This window comes from Protopterus annectens, chromosome 6.part0 (assembly GCF_019279795.1).
Source record: "Protopterus annectens isolate FY-2018-M chromosome 6.part0, PAN1.0, whole genome shotgun sequence".
NCBI classification, from domain to species: Eukaryota; Metazoa; Chordata; order Ceratodontiformes; family Protopteridae; genus Protopterus; species Protopterus annectens.
Genome location: NC_056737.1, coordinates 833,527,570 through 833,548,414, shown reverse-complemented (window position 1 = coordinate 833,548,414; position 20,845 = coordinate 833,527,570). Strand labels below are relative to the sequence as shown.

At 44.0% G+C, this 20,845-nt stretch overlaps 1 protein-coding gene across 6 annotated transcripts in view; it reads left to right on the top strand.

Annotated features, from left to right (window-relative positions):
• KLC1 (kinesin light chain 1) overlaps nucleotides 1-20,845 on the top strand; it is a 1,225,216-nt gene that overhangs the window by 623,318 nt on the left and 581,053 nt on the right. For all 6 annotated transcript variants that reach the window (XM_044074509.1, XM_044074508.1, XM_044074510.1 and 3 more), the window contains one exon: nucleotides 8,697-8,746. In XM_044074509.1, the coding sequence (XP_043930444.1) occupies nucleotides 8,697-8,746 (50 nt within the window). The remainder of the gene's footprint in view (nucleotides 1-8,696; nucleotides 8,747-20,845) is intronic.

Here is a 20,845-nt window from a genome sequence, read left to right as displayed (position 1 = left end):
CTGCACTCTGAAGTATCCTACTATAAAGCTGCCCAAGTATAAAAGTAGCTGGGGACTATGTCTCATCCATTGAGGAACGGATAGAAAAGCCGACATCAGATACAAAAATGGTGTACTCCCCATAACAATAGATCTCTTACTATTTTCATCCATTCCTCAACTGCCGTCCCACCAACCCCCTCCATCTTTTTTGTGGAAGTACAGTTTGTCTACAGTATATTCATTCTGACCTTGCTGTAGCTTCTGAAGGTCTTGCCTTTCTTTGCCTTCCTTTCCTTATACAGGTTTGGTGTTTAAGTCATCTGCCCTATTAGATTGCTCACATCTATGTCCTACAATTTCCAGTACCTTTTTTTGGGCAAGCAAACTCTTATTTGAGGTACCTCATTCTTTTCACAGGGATTATGGGCAGGGAGAGGGGCAACAGATCCAAAGCTTGGAAATGGCAGAGACCCATCCATTGAGGAAAGGGGAAACTGAAAGCACTAATCTGTCATTATGGTGAGTACATAACTTTCGTTTCAGTGGCCAAACATCACATGGCCAGGGGAACGGATGCCTTTTCCTTATGCATTCTTTCCCATTCCCCTCATTCCCAGGGTACTGCTGAAATTCTTGGAGGAAAGCCGAGGAGTGATGCATTGGTTCCCTCTCCTGCACAGCCTGAGCGGGGAAAAACTGTGATGGCTTCCTCAGCAGGTGAACCTGTTGACTCATGGGTACCACCATACATCCCAATCTCAGCACCTTGAGGTTGACAGCTTAGTTATTTCACTAACTGCATCCCAAGGCGTCTCTTTGGTCAAGGGCATGCTACGTATTTTAAAATAAGCCTGAAAACCTAGTACCAGAAAGTCATGTTTCAGAATGGAAAAGGTTTTCAGTCTAGTGTCGGCAACAGAATATCCCCCCAACTTCAGCAGAGGTCAACCATGTTCTTATGTACCTTGCGCATTTATTCAAATCTGGTTTGTCTTATTTATCCATCAAGATACCTTCATCAGTCATCTTTGCCTGCCTTCCTTTGCAGTCTCCGCTTTTCTCTCAACCCATTATGAAGCAGTTCCTTAAGGGTGTTTGTCTGAGGCCTCCCATTAGAGCTCCCTCTCCTCCTTGAGTTCTCATTTTTTTCTAGAAAAGCTCACTCTACCACCATCTGAACCAGTAGCTAAAAGTGCCATTAGATTTTTCTCGTGGACAATAGCTATTCAAGTAGCTATCACCTCTGCCAGATGGGTTTCTGAACTGCAAGCCCTCATGTGCACTGAACCCTTTCTTATTTTCACCAGGACAGAGTTACCCTAAGAACTAACCCACTTTTCATGCCAAAAATGTTTTTAGAACTTTCTACAAATCAGTCCATTCATCTCCCTGCCTTCTTCCCTTACATTCAGAATCAAGGGTAATGTATAATGTATTCACAGACATCTCTGATATTATCTGGACTGGACCAAGTCAGTTAGAAAGTCCAACCAACTCTTTGCAGCCTTCTCTAGCAACAGACTAGGAAATCCTGTCAGCAAACAAGCCATTTCTAAACTGATTCCCAGGTTTATTGCCTTTTTTTTTCTTCAAAGATTGTGGAGAGCTAGTTCCTCAACATTTCAGATATTGTTAATACTTAGCACAAATGTAGATATTCAATTGTCTTCACTATTACAGTATTCCCTCCCTCCTGTCATTCCTTTAGGTTGAGGTGGGCATCCCTTCCCTATCTCTTCCCCTGTCACACACACTCTTCCCCTCCATTAGTTTTTAGGGTCTTTTCCTATGCATACTGGGATCTTTTGGGTGTCTTTTGTGCCTGGGGGGCTCCTTTTTGTGGGGGCATGAAAGACTTGTAAGATGGTACTGGCCAATGACCCTTATACCTAGACTTCCTGACATTAGGAGAAGGTCACCCACCATCCCAGAGGAGATAGTTAAACCTCTGGTTCTCAGACCAGCCAAGGGCGACCATGACAAAAATAACTCCATATAGTTATTACTGCAACAGCAAAGACACTGAAACATCTACATTTATTGTAAGTGGATACAGCTGTTCTTTGTACCTGTTGTCCTTGCTAAGCTTTGGAATTAAGAAATGTCCTCGCATTGTTTTAAGGATATTTTTTTTATTTTTTTGTACCAACTATTGCAGATTCAGGTTAAAATAGCTAATGAAGTAATATGTGCATTAATAAGTGAATAGTTGGACTGAAATTGTTGGATACTGAAAATGCTGGGAAGTCCAGTTTACATGTATAGGTTCATAGGTTGGTACTAGGCTATCGGCCCTAGGGCCTATACAAGCCTAGCCATAATTCCCTGGCTATTACTTCCCTGGTCCCCTGTCTAACAGGGCGATTGAAGTGATCCCTGGGGTGAATTTCCCGTCTCCCATCCAGTTGTCAAGGTTCTTTTTGAAGAGGGCCAAAAAGGCGCTCAGCCTGGCATGTATGGGATTTCAGAGTATGGGGAGTCTCTGGGTCAGGAACCTATCCCTCCAGCATGTTTTTTTCATTGTGATGACCAGGTTTAGATCCCTGGAGCATGTGGCTCTGAGGGATTGGGATTTCTTTAAGTGTAGCATGTCCAACAGCTTTGGGTTTGACATGGCCTCGTATGTTAAGCAGAGATCGCCTCTGAGCAGGTGATATAGAGTATAGCTGGAGTTTTTTTTAAGACGGTCAGCATTGGGCATCTGCTTTAGGCTTGTGATTCTTTTAGTGAGGTATTTCTGTGGCCTTTCCAGTTGTAGATATCTTGTGAGGTACATACCAAACGGGGCATTGCACTCTATAATGGGTCTAATGAGTACAGTGGGACAGTGACCTCCTTTTTTCTGGATGAAAAGCCATTAATGATGAGGTATGCTACATAGAAGGATCTCCTGATTGTTGTGGCAATGTGGTTATCGAAGGTGAGACCACTGTCCACTTGTGTCCCTAAGTCCCTTATCACACTTTCGGTGTTTAGTGTACTGCCACTTATATGGTAATTCATGGGTACATGTTTTTTCCCAAAGGGGATAACCATACATTTCTTGGCATTGAGCTTGAGCCCATGGCTCTGGCACCAAGCATCTGTTTCTGTAAGGCCCTTTTGTAGAATATCCACAACATTTGGGGATTCAATAATGGCTCACAGTTTGCAGTCATCTGCAAACTTTGTTAGCCAGAGTCCCTTAGTGCTGGCCTGTACTTCAGAGAAGTAGATGCCAAACAAGAACGGTCCCATGACTGAACCCTGAGGTACTCCACTTGTCACTTGTCTGGAGCTGGATTTTGAGTTGGCTACTTTTTACAGTGTGGGTTCTGTCAGTAAGTCAGTTTGCAACCATCGAGTGACGTAGGGATTAATTCCCATCTTAGTAAGTTTATCTACGATTCCAGAGTGGGGGATGGTGTTGAAGGCCTTGGCGAGGTCCAGATAGGCTGTGTGGACCACCTTGCCCTCATCCACGGCTCTGAATACTGATTCGAAGAAGTCAGCCAGGTTGAGGAGACAAGATCGGCCCTTTAGAAAACCAAACTGGGTGGGGTCCAGTGTTTGAAGGTTGCCAATGTCTTTGTTTATAAGTTCCATGATAATATGTTCCATGGCTTTGCAGATCCGGCTCGTCAGACTGATGGGACAATAGTTCCCGGGATCCAAGGTGGACCACCCCCCCCCCCCTTGTGGAGTGGGATAACTGTAGCTGTGCGCCACTCATTGGGCACAAAGCCTGAGGTGATGCTATGATTAAACATGACACTTGGGTGACGTGCCCATTCATTTTGTAGTTCATGTAGTACACAACCCAGGATGTCGTCTGGTCCCATGGATGCTGTATTCCTAGCTTTGGAGAGTGCATTTTTTACCTGTGTGGCCATGATTACTGGAATTTGGCAATCTTTTGGTATTGAGCTGGGCCCTTTAGGGGGTGAGAGGGGGGTGAAGTTGGCACTGAATCGATCTGCCAGGATATTGGCAATATCCTTGGGATCAGTATATTTAGTGCCATTCTGTTGCAGCTCAGAACATATCTGAGCATTGCCATTTAGATTCTTGACATAACTATAGAATGCCTTGTGGTTGTCTTTGGAATCTTTGCAATTTTATTTTCGTAACTAGCTTTGGAGGATTTTATGAGGGATCTCAGCTTCTTACTGAGGCTGGAAGGGAGTATTTTGCATCCTGGTATTTTCCTCTTTTCTGTAACAGTTTCTTCCTTCTGTTGTATAGTTTGTTTATGGCAGGGGACCATCAGATTGGCTTCTTTTTTTTTTTTTTGGAGGAGAACATCTTGGTAATATTTGAATGAATAAAGGTATCCAGACAACCACTCAGCAGGTACTCGTAACGACAGTTTATTAGGTTCTCAATAAAACCACACTCAAAACACAATAATCCACAGATTAAGCGCTTTCTTCGGAATAACCAACTTCATCAGAATTATTCCGACGAAAGCGCTTAATCTGTGGACTGTCATGTTTTGAGTGTGGTTTTATTGAGAACCTAATAAACTGTCATTATGAGTACCTTCTGAGTGGTTGTCGGGATACCTTTTATTCATTCCAAATATTACCAAGATGCTCTCCATACTGGATACCTTTTATTTGTTATTCTTGGTTTGTGTTTTCTTTGGACAGAACAGCTTAATATTTGGAATGGCACGATTTATGCATGAGTGAATGTGTTCGTACAGTGTCTTAGTGTAGGATTCAGCAGTCAAACTTTCAGTTCCCGTCTGCATGGGTGTCATGAAGTTTGCCACTTCTGACTTGAGTAACATGAAGTTAGCCTTGGAGAAGTTTTTTATAGAGGTTTCCCTACTGGGGGGTGGGGGTGGGATGTGGACATCAAGGGTGATTAGCTTATGGTCAGACCTGACCAACGAGAGAGTGACCACTAATGTGGAGCATCGATCTCCCATTTTGGTAATGACCAGGTCTAGGATATTTGAGCCCCTGGTGGGACTATGGATTAGTTGATCTAGGGCATTGGAATTTATGAATTCCAAGAACTGTTGGGCTAAGGTGTTGATGCCCGAATAGTTTTCCCAATTAATGGCAGGGCAGTTGAAATCACCCAGTACTAGGGTGTTTGGTTGTATCTTAATATTTTCCAGTATGTTTAGAAAGGTATAGTGAGAATCTTGGGGCATGGTAGGGGATCTGTAGCAAGCTACAATTTGGATTGCAGTCTTACCTAGTATTAATTGTACCTGTAGAATGTCAGATGCATTGTGTTGGGCACCTAGCCTGGAGGTGTTAATATCCTTGGTGAATATGGATACTCCTCCACCTTTAGTGTTTCGGTCCTGGTTTGGTGGCCGAAAAGTGTGGTGAGAGTTGTAGCCTGGTATTGCAGGGGTGCTCTCTGGAGCCTTGAACCAGGTCTCAGTTACTGCACAGATATCGATGTTCTCCATTTTTACAAGTGCCTTGAGAGAGTGCATTTTGAGGTTTAGACTTCTAGCATTCAGTAGCATTACCTTCAGATTTTGCATGCTTATATCTGTTACGGTGGTGGTTTTGTCCTTTGAGCCTTGCCTAAAAAAGGCACTATAGGGGTGGCAAGAGCCTTGGCCAGTAACCTGAATCCCTGGGGCGATAGGTGCAAACCATCTCTGACAAAGCATCGTGGTCTGTCAATCATGTCATACCAGGCAGACAGATACTGGATCCCCTTTGAATGACACCAGAAACTTAGCCAATTGTTGAAGTCAATCATTTTGTCCTTATACTGTGGTATTCTGGCCGAGGGCAGGATGCTACTCAAGGCTAGGGTCATACCTGCCTGGGCCACATGATCTGAGAACTCTTCCATGTCTCTCTTCATGTAGTCCAGGGAGGTATGTCTCAAGTCATTCACTCCATCATGGACAATGACAGAGTCATATTTGTACTTGTTGTGGTGGATCCTGGCATCCGACAGGCAGCTGACTGTAATTTTCTCCTTGTTCAGCTTGGTGAGTGGGACATCGGTGTGCCTGACTATAGAGTCGCTTATGACTAAAGTGTTGGGCACATTGTTTTGCCTTAAGGGCTGTTGTTGGGTGGCACACTGGTGGTGTGAGCTGTGTGACACTTTGGTTGTGGTTTGTGCTTGTTTGCATTTCAGATTCAGCGGTCCTTGTTGCTTGGGCAGGTTAATGTTAAGGACCTCCGCATAAGTGAGTTTAGTGTTGCTATGTGTGGATGTTAGAGGCGTGAGTTTTGAAGGGCTATGTGTTGCTTGAGGTGTAGTGCAGGTGTTAACCTTCTCCTCTTGACTGTCTAGCACAATCTTGGGTGGAGAGGGCTTTGCTTCCAGTTTGTCTATGTAAGTGCATCTCTCACAGGTTGTAGTGTTGGGTGGTAGGAGGAGAGGGTTGTCTGTGTACATGAGGCAATAGCTGCATTGTCCCAGTATGCCCAGATTCACTAGGCAGACAGGAGAAATCACTGGAAGCTGACCGTTGGACATGCCTGATTCAGTGTTTCTTTTTAAAAGTACAAGAGCTGTTTTCCCTTACCTTGGCAAGGTACTTTGCAATTATAGGCTGTTTAGTGCCTACGATTAATTTCTCCTTATTAACAAGGAGACTCCAGTGCTTGTATCAGTTTAAGGATTCCTAGTGCTTTCCAGCAGGTTTTATAGCAAGTGCTAGTCACAGGGATTCAGATTTTAGTGCTGCTACTGACAAACCAGCTAGTTCTAAGGGAAAGTTTGAAGTTTCTGGCACTGGGAGTAGTTTAAAGTGCTAGACTAACAGGCTAATAAAAGTGCAGGAGAGCAATGATCTAGCAGATCTGAGGAAAAAAATTAAAGAGCACCACTATCATACAAAAAGTCCGGGATACAGCAAGTCTGTATCTGGTCTACACTAGTTCCAGCCAGGAAATGTAGGAAACGGGTTTTTTTTTTTTTTTTTTTTTTTTAGTAGAAAGTGAAGTGGCAGAAGATAATGAGATAATTCAGTATGCAGAAGTTAAAGGGGTGGGGCTTTGCTAGGTTCTCACTATTAACAGTAGAATGAGCTGATGTAATGTGACTGGGTGGGAGTGTCCAGTATTGAGTTAATACCAGAGGCGGGCAACTCAAAGCCACCAAGGCAAAAAGACCAAAACAAGAACTGAGAGGGTGGGTGGCGAAAAACAGTTATACAGATTACAGAGATGTTAAATCAAAATGCAGACAAAAAATGAGAATAAACTCTTTATCTTTTCTCAATATCACAGCTGGCAGTAGGTCAGTCTTAAGTACAGTTGTGCAGATTACAGAGATATTAAATCAAAATGCAGACAAAAAATGTGAATAAAGTCTTTATCTTTTCTCAATATCACAGCTGGCAGTAGGTCAGTCTTTCTGCAGCAGCCTGAGCAACAGGTATATCTGATTTAAAACTCATGACAGAAACTAAACAATACAGATGCAGGAATACTTTGACCGGATGAAACTAGTTCTGAAAACTTGGTGCCACTAAAAAAACAGACAAGGCCTCCAGACAAAGGATTTCACTACAACTGAGGTGAACACTAAGAGATCTACAGCTATATCACACAACAAGAAGAATACAGTTATACAGATTACAGAGATATTAAATCAAAATGCAGACAAAAAGGAGAATAAACATCTTTTCTCAATATCACAGCTGGCAGTAGGTCAATCTCTCTGCAGCAGCCTGAGCAACAGGTATATCTCTATGAGGAAGTATTGAAAGTACTTCATATGGTGACTTAAATGAAGGAATAGAGTACACCATAATTTATGTCTAGTCTTGAGTGTCATTAAAAAATATTGTAAGATACTATAGGATTTAAAGTAGAAGTGATCAGCAGAGGACAACTATAAAGTGATCTAAGTCATAGAAATGAAAGGATATATGTCAGTTCTTGTAGAAGAAAACTGAGTGGGCATGTGCACACATGAAAGTATTAACTTGTTTTTAGTGCTTTGGTGACGCAGTGTAAAAATTAGGAAAATGTGAAATGATCAAATAACAAAATATATTTTTTTAATATATCAGTCTGCACCTTAATGCTGTGTTTCTGATGTACTTCTGCTGACTGGATATAAGCTTTTGTCACTTGACTTGGTTGATTTTTCAGCCTGCCCCAGTTTGACTGCCATTAGTGAACTTTCTTCTTTCCCATTGGGTATAACCTTAATGACTTTTCAGTATTTAAGGCCAGGCATTAGAGAAGATGCAAAGTCAAATGGGTGAGTGATTGCGTTTGCCTTCTGTTCAAGCTAGAAGTCAAGAACATTATAACTTATGGGGCTGTGACGTGGGTGTAAGGCAGGCATAAACTCCTGATCTCTTGCTGTGCCCATACTTTTAATGTGTGATTTCCCCAGTATGCCCATTGCTCTTCCTGTACTGCTACATCTCTCCTCTGATACCATCTTCAGGTAGAGGAGTGCAGCCCTTCATCTGCTTAGCCTTTCCCAGTCCAATTGACTGTAATTGCACCTAGGACATATTTATAAACTCATTTGTCAGCATCGTACTCCACTCCTGCAGGTCAGTCCATTGAATGATGCTGTTAACAGGGGTATTACAGCACCTCTAGTGTGTGCCGTAACGTAGAGGATGTTTTTCAGGGTGTGAAAAGTTGCATGTGGGAGTTTTTTCTGCAAAGATGAGGTTAGTTCAGTGGTCAGTGGGAGTTAGTCATGCAAGACTGTTAATGACATTTTCTGGAGGTTTTAGTTTTGTATAATCTCTTTTTTTTTTCTTTTTGTAGATGAAAACAAACCAATCTGGATGCATGCCGAGGAAAGAGAAGAGTCCAAAGTAAGATATCTTAAATAATTTCCTAAAGTTATAAAAACAGGAAAGCCAAATGTAGAGTCGAATAACAGAGCAAAAAGATTTATTTTCTGATATGCTATTTTATTATTGTTTTCATCCAGAGAGGTGACATTTTTTTCATAAATGTACCAGTTACATTATTTGGCATAAGCTGCATGTGGTTATGATAACTTGTTTTTTGTAATGTCTTCAGAATGCTGATAATATGATATGATTTCCTTCAATTCATCTGTTGCAGTATTCTTTACATAGGGAGTTCTCTGCCGTAGGTTAGTGTAGAAAAGTTTCTCACTACTGTAGGGTGCTTGGTACATTGCACCTAGGCTGCTCTCGTATGTCGGCCATAAAAGCATCATACGCATGCACCAACCTCAGAACTTCTCTGCCACCAGACAAATGCCATTTTCAAATGTTGGCCTGCACGCCAAGCCGTTTAGCTGTGTGCCACCGATTTTCTCAGATAAGTGCCTCATTGGGAAAATCTGCTTTCTTTTGCTACTGTTTTGTGGTAGGGTTCATGTCATCAGAAAAAGGCAAATGCCAGTGTAGAAGACAAATTCCACATAAAGATAGCCATCTCCAGTGTTTATTTTGCCTAGGGCCTACCCATGACCACAAATCCTGTTTCATTTTCCAGGCCTTTGTGCCTAAGACCCTAAAAAGTAGACTTTCCTCTTAGCCATTTATTTGGAAGACCATTGCTTAAAGTTACTAGCTAAAAGTGTGATGAAGGATCTTTGGGGCACAAGGTTGGGTTGGTCATAAAGTGGAAGGCCAAAAAGCTGTGGTCTGAAGCTTCTGCTGTGTCTCTTACCACGGATGTCTCTCCTGAGGCAGATGAGTGCCTGGAAATGTGTATGGTTCCTGGTTCCAATTCACAGTTAAAGCCAAATGATAAGGCCACCTTGGTTCTGATCACAGGCATGTCCTCTGAGGCTGAGCAGACATCTGTCTCAGATGTACAGGGGAACCGAGGCTCATAACTGAAGTCCCTAAGGGGATACCTCAGATCCTGGTTCAGGAGGAAATTCACTTGGATATTATTGAATGTAGTCCTACATCCGGGCCTCCTACGTTACATAGGGCAGACCTACATCAAAAGAAGAAGCAGAAGTCTAAACACTTGTCCCATCCAAAGGAACCCTCACAGTGATTGGGAACAATTCACCCAAGTTCATTTCAAGGCTATTGTGACTCTTAAGCTCCTTTTGGGTGTTTCAGTCCCTGTCCCACCCTGCACAGCTTCTCCAAATAAAATGGTTAGGGAAGAGGTTTCCTCAGATGAAGAGGTATCCTCTGATGAGGAATCTCTGGCCTATTCCTCACAGATCTCCTCCCCTCAAGATTACGCCTCCCTAGAGGAGGACTCCACTGGAACTGACTCACCCATGGAAGAACTGTCTTTTGTAGAGAGACTAGTCAAAATGAGAGATCATTTCAAATGGGATAGCTCTCAGGTATCTGAAGTACAAAAGAGATGCCATGACCTTCAGTAGGTGAAATCACTCAGCCTTTCAGCTATTCCACCTGTTGCTTGCTTTTCTAGATGCACTTGCCTCTGCCTCCTAAGCCCCTGATTCCCAGCATCCTGCCCCTAAGAAGCCTGACCAATTTTACAGGGTCTCTGAGGACTGCAAGTTCATGTTTAAATGTCCTTCAGCAGAGACCCATCAGTTATTTCAGTGGCTTCAGACAAACCATCCAGGTAACCTTCAACCTCTCCTTCCTTCAGAATAGGACAACAGAATCCTGGAAAGGCTGGGCAAGAATGTGTTCACTTCAGCCACTTTGGTATTTGGAGCCATTAATTACCAAACACACATGACCAATTTGCCCTGGAGCTTCTGTATTAACTCTCGCAGGTCATTTCTGATTTGCCTGACTCAGAGAATAAAACCTTGGCTGCATCCCTGCTTGGAGCCTCCTCACAAGTAGCCCACCACTCCATCAAATGCAGCTGTGATGCTGCATAGGCATTGCAATCAGAAACTGTTGAGATAAAAAGCCCACTGTCATACCCTCATGTCCTCTAAACAGAGGATATAAATATATACCTCACCCCACCCATTTGTTCAGATACGAAACAACGGACAATTTGTCTGTCTAGATCAAAATCGCACTGCTGGAGAGGACATCTTGAAAGGCCTGCAATTCGAGGACAGCCCTCATCTCCACAACACTGATGTGAACATTGTTCTGTGCAGACAACCAGGTCCCTTGAGTAGTCCTCCCTTTGAAATGCCACCCCCTCCATGCGAGAAGGCTCTGTGGTGACTGTAGCCAATAAGTGGAGAAGAGCAAACTGTCTCCTGTTGGTCATCAAAAGCGACTATACCACCACTGCATATGATTGTGATCAACCTTTGTTAGCATTATGGGAAAGGTCTATTAAGTGGCTCAAACAGGACCATTACACAGTGAGAATCCACTGCTGGGTTCTTATGTGGTACCACGCTAAGTGGAACCCAACCCTATAGAAGCTACTATATGGCCCAGAAGTTTCAGAACAGCATGCGCTGGTGGATGTTCTTTGTGCTTCACTGTTGCAGTCTTCACATTTGGGTTATCTGCCTGCATGTAGCCCTCTGCCGGCCTAAATACTAGAGTCTTCGGATTTCTGCATTGGATGCTGTCACTTCTTCTATGACGTCAGGGGTATAAAACATGCAGCCGGTGCCATTACATCAGTCTTTCTAGCCGTGCAGTGCCCGCAGCAGAAGCAGTTCGCAAGTATCGGTCGGAAGACTCCTGAAATTTTCGTTTTTCGAGTTTCAGACCTGAAGTCTTCAAATAGATAAGTACCCCGTTGGGGATCCTTTTTTTCTTGTTCTAACCGATGTCAGAAAAAATGTAACAATTATCTTGCCTGTGGAAAGCAAACACCACATAGAGATTTTCATTCTTATTTCATTACCCGTTTAGGCCCAGACCACGACATCCCTCACTGTTGGGGTTTTGTACCTTGTTCAATGCCCGAACTATTCATTGTTGGGCTATTTTTGTAGCTAAATACTTTCGTTCTCGATCTTCATACTCCGAAATGGCTTCGTTAAGCCATCCGACTACCAATCTTCCGAAAAAATGGATAAAGATAGAGACAGACCACATAGGTCCAAAACTCTCGACGATGCTTCCGTTAAGCTAGTTGCCAGTCCGCCGGTACTCACGGTGCTTTCGCAGTCCTGATACTCACTACTTCATATTCGCAATCCTCTACTGAGACCAATTCAGAGTCCGGTATGCCGCAAGATGCTTCTTTGACTATGGAACCTGCGGATGTCTCTACCTTGGATGGGTTCGGAGCCGCTGTGCAGGCACTGGCTTCTGAGGGTGTATTCAGGCCGACCGATTTTCATATTAAACCGACTTTGTTTCAAGCTAAGAATACCAAATTCCTCAGGCCTAAAGTTCGCACTATACCTAGAAAACAGATGACCAAACTGCATTCTCAGGCCCATATGCCTCAAAAACAAATGATTAGAATGGCTGAAGACCTTATTACCTTAATTGGGGGAAGCCAGCCTTCCCCCTCTGAGATCTAGAACTGATTTTCTTTCTGATTCTTCTGATCAGGAATCTGATATCTCTGTTCCTTCTTACTACCAGGATTTACCCCTATCTACTTATGAGGATTCTGATGCAGAGGATTACATTCCCTCTGCTTCCCCTTCAGATTTTTCTTTTGGCGAAACCTTGCATACCCTTAGGGAGCATTTCTGCTGGGAAAGCCAGGACTATTCTGAGTTCAAAAAGAGACTTAGGGAAGTTTTACTCCTGCCTCAACGCAGTACTCTAGCTATCCCTCCTGATGTTCATTGTGCATACAGCTGCAGTAATCACATATGGGTTCTCTGCCGTCAGGCGGTCCCTCGGTCAGCCGAATTCCAAAGTCTAGGTCTGGCGTCGGTTGCTGTCCCTTCTTTCCTGATGTCAGTGCGACAGGGGTATATAAGACACGGCCGACGCCATATTCTTCAGTCTTTTTTGCCGTGCGGTGCCCGAAGCAGAAGCAGTTCGCAAGTGCCGGTCGGCTAGCTCCTGAATTTACGAAAAATTGGAAACCATTTCTCAAGGCCCCAAGGGAATGAAGGCCTCTACAGCCAAGAATCCACTATCTTCCGAAAGAGAATCTAGATCCTTAGAAAGGTGGGGAAAAAAGGTATACACCTCGGCCACCCTAGCCATGAGGGCCTTAAATTGTCAGTTTCATATGCTTAAATATCAGCAGTTTCTGTTATCACAATTAAGAAATAAAATGTCTCAACCTGAACAACCAGATTTGAAGGAATTGCAGGATATGATGCATAGTGCAGAACAAGTGGGTAAACACACCTTACAATGTGGCTATGATGCCTTAGAAGCCTCAAGTAGAGCTGCTGTTACAGGATCAGTCATTCGTAGACATGCCTGGCTTAGAGAACAAAGCTTGCCTGATCATGTTAAAGCTAAACTACTAGATGCTCCTTTACAAAATGATGTACTGTTTGGTACTAATGCTGAGGAGATACTACGGAAAATGGAAGAAAAAGCTAAATCTATGCAAACTGTCAAGGCTTTTCTACAGGTGCAACCACCTCGTTTTAGCAGAAATTGGCCTTCTAAAAACTGGTCCTTTCCAGCCATGGACAAGCCCCAAAGAGGTAGGTACAGGCGCTCAAGGGGCAGAGGACAATCTCAAGGATCATATGGAGGCAGACAATGGCAAACTCCAGCACCAAGAGGTGGCGAAGACGGTGCACAACAATACAGAAAACAAACCCAGTGACTTCCTCCTTTTCATGCCAAGCAAGTCCCAGCTGGCAGCTCCCTTGGGAGGAAAGCTGGCATTATTTACAAGAAGTTGGCATATTATCACAACAGACAAATGGATCCTGGACATTATAAACAGAGGCTACAGATTTCATTTTCACACTCTTCCAAAAATGAGAGGCATACCAAATCTGCCACACAATCAAAGGGCAGAGGCACAAATACAAATTTCAAAACTCATGGACATGAAAGCTATTCAAGAGGTACCTACTCACGAACAAGGTCAAGGTTTTTATTCCAGACTATTTCTGGTACCAAGGAAAGAAACCGACTGGAGACCCATTTTGGACTTATCCATCCTAAATACATTTCTACTCATACCAAAATTCAAGATGCTCACATTACAGCAACTTCTTCCCATGCTGGGCAAGGGGTTTTGGCTGGTAACATTGGACCTCAAGGAGGCATACCTGCATGTCCCAATCAGACAAAGCTGCAGAAGATACCTCAGATTTCTTGCAGGTTCAATCCACTATCAATTCTCTACATTGCCCTTTGGCTTATCTACTGCGCCCAGAGTATTCACGAAATGCCTGGCATCAGTAATCGCCTACTGCAGACTTCAAGGGATACAAATTTACCCTTATTTGGACGACTGCCTGATCCAAGCGGACAGCAAGCACATACTTCTGGAACATCTGGCTTATGCAACACGGTTACTGAATTCTCTGGGATACACAATCAACGAAGAGAAATCCAGGCTAACACCATCTCAGAAAATAACTTTCCTGGGTGCCAACTTGGACACAAACACCCAGATGGGCCTACCTTACGCCAGAAAAACAAGGGCAACTAACTCAGTACTTCAAAATACTAGCAAATTGTACCAGGCTTACTGCAAGGAAAATCCTGCAGGCTCTGGGCTTCATGGCATCTTGCATTCTTTTAATCCCATGTGCAAAGTTGCATATGAGAAAACTTCAATGGTACCTCAAAAACCTATGGTCTCAACACAGCCACAATTTGGAAACAATAATACCAATAATTCCATGTTTGCAAAAGGAATTTCTAAATTTCTATGGTGGGCCCAAGCATGTCAAGCAAACACAGGTCTCCCATTCTGCAAGCCTCAAGCAAATCAAGTCATCACAACAGACGCCTCAGATTATGCCTGGGGGGCGCACATGACAGGCAGGTGAATTCAGGGCAAATGGTCCCAAAAGGAAAAGCACCTTCACATCAATCAAAAAGAAATGCTAGCAGTGATAAATGCAATTACAGCATTCAAGGACCTCCTGCATCCAGGACAATTATTAATAAGAACAGACAACACCACAGTAATGTGGTACATAAACAAACAAGGAGGAATACATTCATACCCCCTGTGCAGACTAGCCATGACACTTTGGAATTTGGCTCTGGAATGGCAAATTGAACTTCAAGCACAGTACTTGCCAGGTTTGGAAAACACGCTGGCAGACAATCTAAGCAGAAATATGACAGATCTGCACGAATGGAAGTTGCATCCTCAGGTGTTTACAAAGATAATACAAGCGTGGGGGAGGCCAGACATAGATCTCTTCAGCTCCCACAGGAATCACCAATTGGAAAAGTTTTGTTCAAGGACCTTTCATCCAAAGGCCTGGAGGGTGGACGCCCTTTCATTCAGTTGGACAGCATGGACAGTGTACGCTTTCCCACCTCTGCCTCTTCTGCCCAAGGTGCTCTTGAAAACAAGAGCAGACAGACCGAAGATGATACTGATTGCTCCAGACTGGCCAAGACAGCGCTGGTACCCACTCCTGAGGAGCCTAACACATACTCCTCCCTGGCCTATGCCTCTTCTGCTGACTCAGCACAGCTACAAAACTCTTCACAGTCAGCTGAAAACACTCAATCTTGCTGCATGGAAAATTCCTTAACACCACAACAGACACTACTCACCAAAGAGGTGCAGGACGTCATTCTGGAGGCCAGAAGGCCATCTACTAGAAAGGCTTACTCCGCAAAATGGAAACGGTTTTGCTTTTGGAATGAGAAAAAAGGCCAGGACCCTAGAAAACTGAATTTGCCTCCGGTATTACAGTATCTAACTGAGCTGCTGAACAGTGGACTTTCATTTTCCTCCATAAAAATCCATGCCTCAGCCATTTCTGCAGAATTCAACACGGATCCACCGTTATTCTCTCACCCACTTGTAAGACAGTTCCTCAGAGGGGCTAAGAATATAAGACCACCAAGGAAACAACCAGTACCAGCCTGGGATCTTAATTACATTCTGGAAAAATTAACATTGCCTCCCTTTGAACCAGCTGCCTCAACAGATTTGCAATATTTGTCCTGGAAAACAGCTTTCCTTCTGGCCATTACCTCAGCTCGTAGGGTTTCGGAACTACAAGCCCTCATGGCTGTGCAGCCCTTTCTCATCTTCCATCAGGACAGGGTTTCCCTCCAAACCAACCAGTCATTTATGCCTAAAGTGGTATCCAGGGTAGCTTTAAATCAAGCCATACACTTACCTACCTTTTACCCCAATCCTCAAAACAAAGGGGAAATGCTGCTACATTCCTTAGACATCCATAGACAGCTACGTTATTATTTGGACAGAACAAAACCTTTCAGGAAATCAGAACTTTTTGTGTCCTATGCTGTAGGAGCTCAAGGGAAGCCTGTTACCAAACAGACAATTTCAAAATGGATAGGCCACTGCATACAATTTTGTTACTCCTATTATGGGAAATCTGTCCCTACAGGCATCAGATCACACTCCACCAGGGCCACAGCTACCTCTACAGCCTTCCTCAGAGGAGTTCCTACCAAAGATATTTTGGAGGCAGCCACTTGGAGTTCTGTGCATACCTTCACAAAACATTACCACCTGCCTTTATATTCCAAAACTAGAGCAGGCTTTGCCACTGCTGTGTTGCAGGGCATTCTGGCTCATCCCAGTTCCACCTAGTGCCTACCACCCTGTGCGTAGCTTTGGGATTCCACCCATATGTGATTACTGCAGCTGTATGCATGATGAACATAGTACAGTTTTGTACCTACCATAAATGTAGATGTTCGAGTGCTAATACAGCTGCAGTACAGGTTTCCCTCCCTCCTTCCCCTCTTGGTAAAGGACTAGTGGCTAACACCTCCTCTTACAACCTAATTTGGGTTAACCTCCTATGGTGTATTTGCTTGCAACTACTGTTTTTTGATTACATTGCATTGCTTGAATATATATTTATATATATAATTTATGTATTGCCTTCCTTCTGGGGGCACCTGACATCTGGGGCAAGAAAGACTGAAGAATATGGCGTCGGCCGTGTCTTATATACCCCTGTCGCACTGACGTCAGGAAAGAAGGGACAACAACCGGCGCCGGACCTAGACTTTGGAATTCGGCCGACCGTGGGACCGCCTGACGGCAGAGAACCCATATGTGATTACTGCAGCTGTATTAGCACTCGAACATCTACATTTATGGTAGGTACAAAACTGTACTTTATGAAGATTGTAGATGATGTTTTCTTGGAATCCAGCCTTATGCCAGACACTTTGCCTCCAGCTCCCAGGAAACCGGACAGGTACTACAGAGTACCTGACTCTTGAAAGATTCCTCTTGAAGAATCTTACTGTGGATCCAGAGACCATTTCCCAAGGACTAAAAGGCATTAAGGCTACTACTGCCAAAAATCCTACCCCTTCTGATAGGGACTCTAGAGCTTTAGACAGATGGGATAAGAAGGTCTACACTTCTGCTACTTTGGCCATTAGGGCTTTAAATTGCTAGTTTCGTATCAGCAGCATATTATGGGACTACTTAAACAGGAAATTATGTTGATTCCTGACTGTGCTGAACACAAAGATTTACAAAAGTTAATGCATTCTCCTGAACAAGTTGGTAAACATACTTTGCAATGTGGTTTTGATGCTTTAGAAGCATCTTGCAGGGCTGCTGTCACTGGGTCTGTACTTAGAAGGCATGCTTGGCTTATGGAGCAAAACTTACTATATCACGTTAAAGCTAAATTACTGGATGCACCCTTAAACCAAGACTGCCTTTTTGGCAACAAAGCAGAAGAAGTTCTCAAAAGGATAGAGGAAAAAGCTAAATCTATGCAAACTGTTAAAGATTTCTTACAAGTACAGCCTTCTAGATTCAGTAGGTATTGGCCTTCAAAGAACTGGTCTTTTACAGTCCCTTCCAGGCCTTCTCAGTCCAAACTCAGGAGCAGCGGACCACCAAGACTTCAGTCTCAGGCTGTGCACAGATCTAAGCAGTGGGGGGCTCCCACTTCCAAAGCAGGGAGTAGTAAGCCACCCCACTGTGGAAAAATGGCACAAAAACTTATCCTGAACTCTTCCAAGCCCTGCTCAACTACTTGCTCCCTTAGGAGGAAAGCTCGTCCTGCATGCAAAAAAAATGGGAACTCATTACCCAGGACAAATGGGTTTTAAACCTAATTTCCCTAGGATTCAGATTTCACTTCCACTCGCTCCCAACCCGAAGTGGATGGCCAGATCTCCCCCCAAATCAGTGGGCGGAGGCCCAAAAACAAGTGCTCTCTCTCCTCAGTATTAGGGATATTCAACCTGTCCCAGCAGATCAAAGGGGACAAGGTTTTTATTCAAGACTGTTCATGGTTTCCAGAAAAGAAAATTCCTGGCATCCTATCCTGGACCTGTCTATTCTCAACACCTTTCTGGTGGTTCTAAAATTCAAAATGCTAACTCTTCAACAGCTTTTTCCTATGCTAGCCAAGGATGCCTGGCTGGCAACCCTAGACGTAAAAGAAGCTTACCTGCACATCCCAGTAAGGGAATCCTGCAGACAATACCTATGATTCATGGCGGGCTCCATGCATGATCAGTTCTCTGCACTTCCCTTTGGCTTATCTACTGTGCCTAGGGTACTCGCAAAGTGTCTAGCTCTAGCCATTGCATTTTTCAGGCAGAGAAATATTCAGATTTACCCATACTTGGGACGATTGCCTGATTCAGGCAGAAAGTCAGGACTTGCTATTACAACACCTGGCTTTTGTAAAGAGACTTCTAACCTCACTGGGGTACACCATCAACAAGAAGAAATCACACCTAGTAGCCTGCCAACAGATTGTATTCCTGGGAGTAAGCTTGAACACAACTTCCCAGATGGCATTCCTCACTCCGGAGAAACAAGTTTATTTGACAACCTACTGGCCACAAAAACTCAGCTGTCTGCAAGGAAAATCGTGCAAGCCCTGGGGTTCATGGCCTCTTGCATTCTGTTAATTCCATATGCAAGACTGCATATGAGGGAAACTTCAATGGTGTCTAAAAAGTCTATGGTGTCAACATTCTCAGGACCTGGAAACGATGATTCTTATCATTCCTTCTCTAAGGGCAGAGTTCCTTTGGTGGGCAGAGGCCTGCTACCACAACAAGGGACTCCCTTTCACTCTACCCCCTGCCACCCAAACCCTAACAACAGACGCATCAGACTATGCATGGGGGGCTCACATGGCAGGGCAGTGCATTCAGGGCAAATGGAACCCAAAACAGATGCACCTGCATATCAGTCAAAAAGAAATGTTAGTGGTACAGAATGCTCTGACAGCCTTCAAAGACCTTATTCTTCCAGGACAGCTATTGGTAAAGACAGAGACAGCACCATGTGGTACATAAACGAGCAGGGGGGAACCCATTCCTGCCCACTCTGCAGACTAGCCATAGCTCTGTGGAACACAGCCTTGAGCTACCAAGTGAACCTGCAAGCTCAGTTCCTGCCAGGCAAACTAAATTCACTGGCAGATGACGTAAGCAGAAATCTCATGGACCCACATGAATGGAAACTGGAACTGAAAGTATTCAAGCTCTTGAGGAACAAATGGGGGACACCAGAGGTAGACCTGTTTGCCTCCCCTCGGAACTACCAGTTGAACAAATTCGGCACCAGAACTCCCCACAGTCAAGCTTGGAAAGTGGATGCCCTGTCCTTTACCTGGGAAAGCCTCTCAATTTATGCCTTTCCCCCTCTGCCTCTCCACTGGAAGGTTCTACTAAAGTTCAAACAGGATAAGCCAAGGACAATCCTGATTGCCCCAGACTGGCCACGCCAGCACTGGTATCCCCTTTTCCGTAGTCTGACAGTGCTGCAACCATGGCACCTGCCGCAGACCCGTTTCCTGCTGTCAAAGCAGGCGGGCCAGATTCTGCACCCTCAGCTTCAAACCCTGAACCTTGCAGCCTGGCAAATTCCCTGAGCTCACTGCTCACAACCCTCAGTAAGCAAGTGCTGGATGTATTCTTGAGGCAAGGAGGCCTAGTACTTGAAAATCCTATTCAGAAAAGTGGAAAAGATACTGTTCCTGGAGCCAGGCTCAGGGGATGGACACAGCCTTGCCCAACTTACCTTATATTCTAGATTATTTAACAGAAGGCTCCACGAGGGCCTATCTTTCTCTTCAATTAAGATTCATGCCGCTGACATTTCAGCACATTATAATACTGAGCCACCCCTCTTCTCTCATACTCTGCTAAAACAATTCCTTAGAAGGGCCAAAAATTTAAGACCCCCCCAGGAGAGCTCCCACTCCAGCCTGGGACCTTAACTTTGTAAAAACTCACCCCACCCCACCCCCCCCGAACCAGCTTCTACAGCAGAGTTGAAATTATTTTCTTGGAAAACAACCTTAATTCTAGCCATCACTTCTGCAAGAAGAGTGTCTGAACTGCAGGCCCTCATGGCAGTGGAAGCCTTCATTATCTTCCATGCGGACAGGGTTTCCCTCAGGACTAATCCATACTTGTTTTCCTGCCTTTCTAAGCTAGTGTAGTCCAGTTTTTAGGTTAGTGCTGAATTCAGGGCTGTGTTACAAGTTTCTGTGTTTGCCCATACCTTACTTGGATAGAAGGAAGTTTTTCTGTTCACTGTGAGAGAGGGATCTTTGAGCAGCCTATCTGTACCTGGAGGAGTGGTTTCAGCCCAGAAATTAGTAGTTTATTTGCTATTTAGGCTAATTTCTCTCTCTCATTCCCTGCTATAAAACCTGCATTTGCAAGGTTTTTGTGCTAGTATACAGCTCAGCACGCTCCTGCCTGGTGCCCAGAGTTCTACAGCAGCAGAGACACAAAAGAGAGACTTTGGAGTGATTAAGTATCATTTTTCTGCATTTTCTTGCTGCCTTTAGCTAATTCCGCCTAAAACGCAGATTTTCTAGAGTTTCTGTGATTTAAAAAGTTGGTTTCAGCTACATATTGTACTTATTTTACTGTCTGCACTTTAATAACAAAGTTGTTTTTTTGTTTAAATTACCTGTTTAACTGTTGTAAGCTACACAATCGAGTGTGATAGCCATT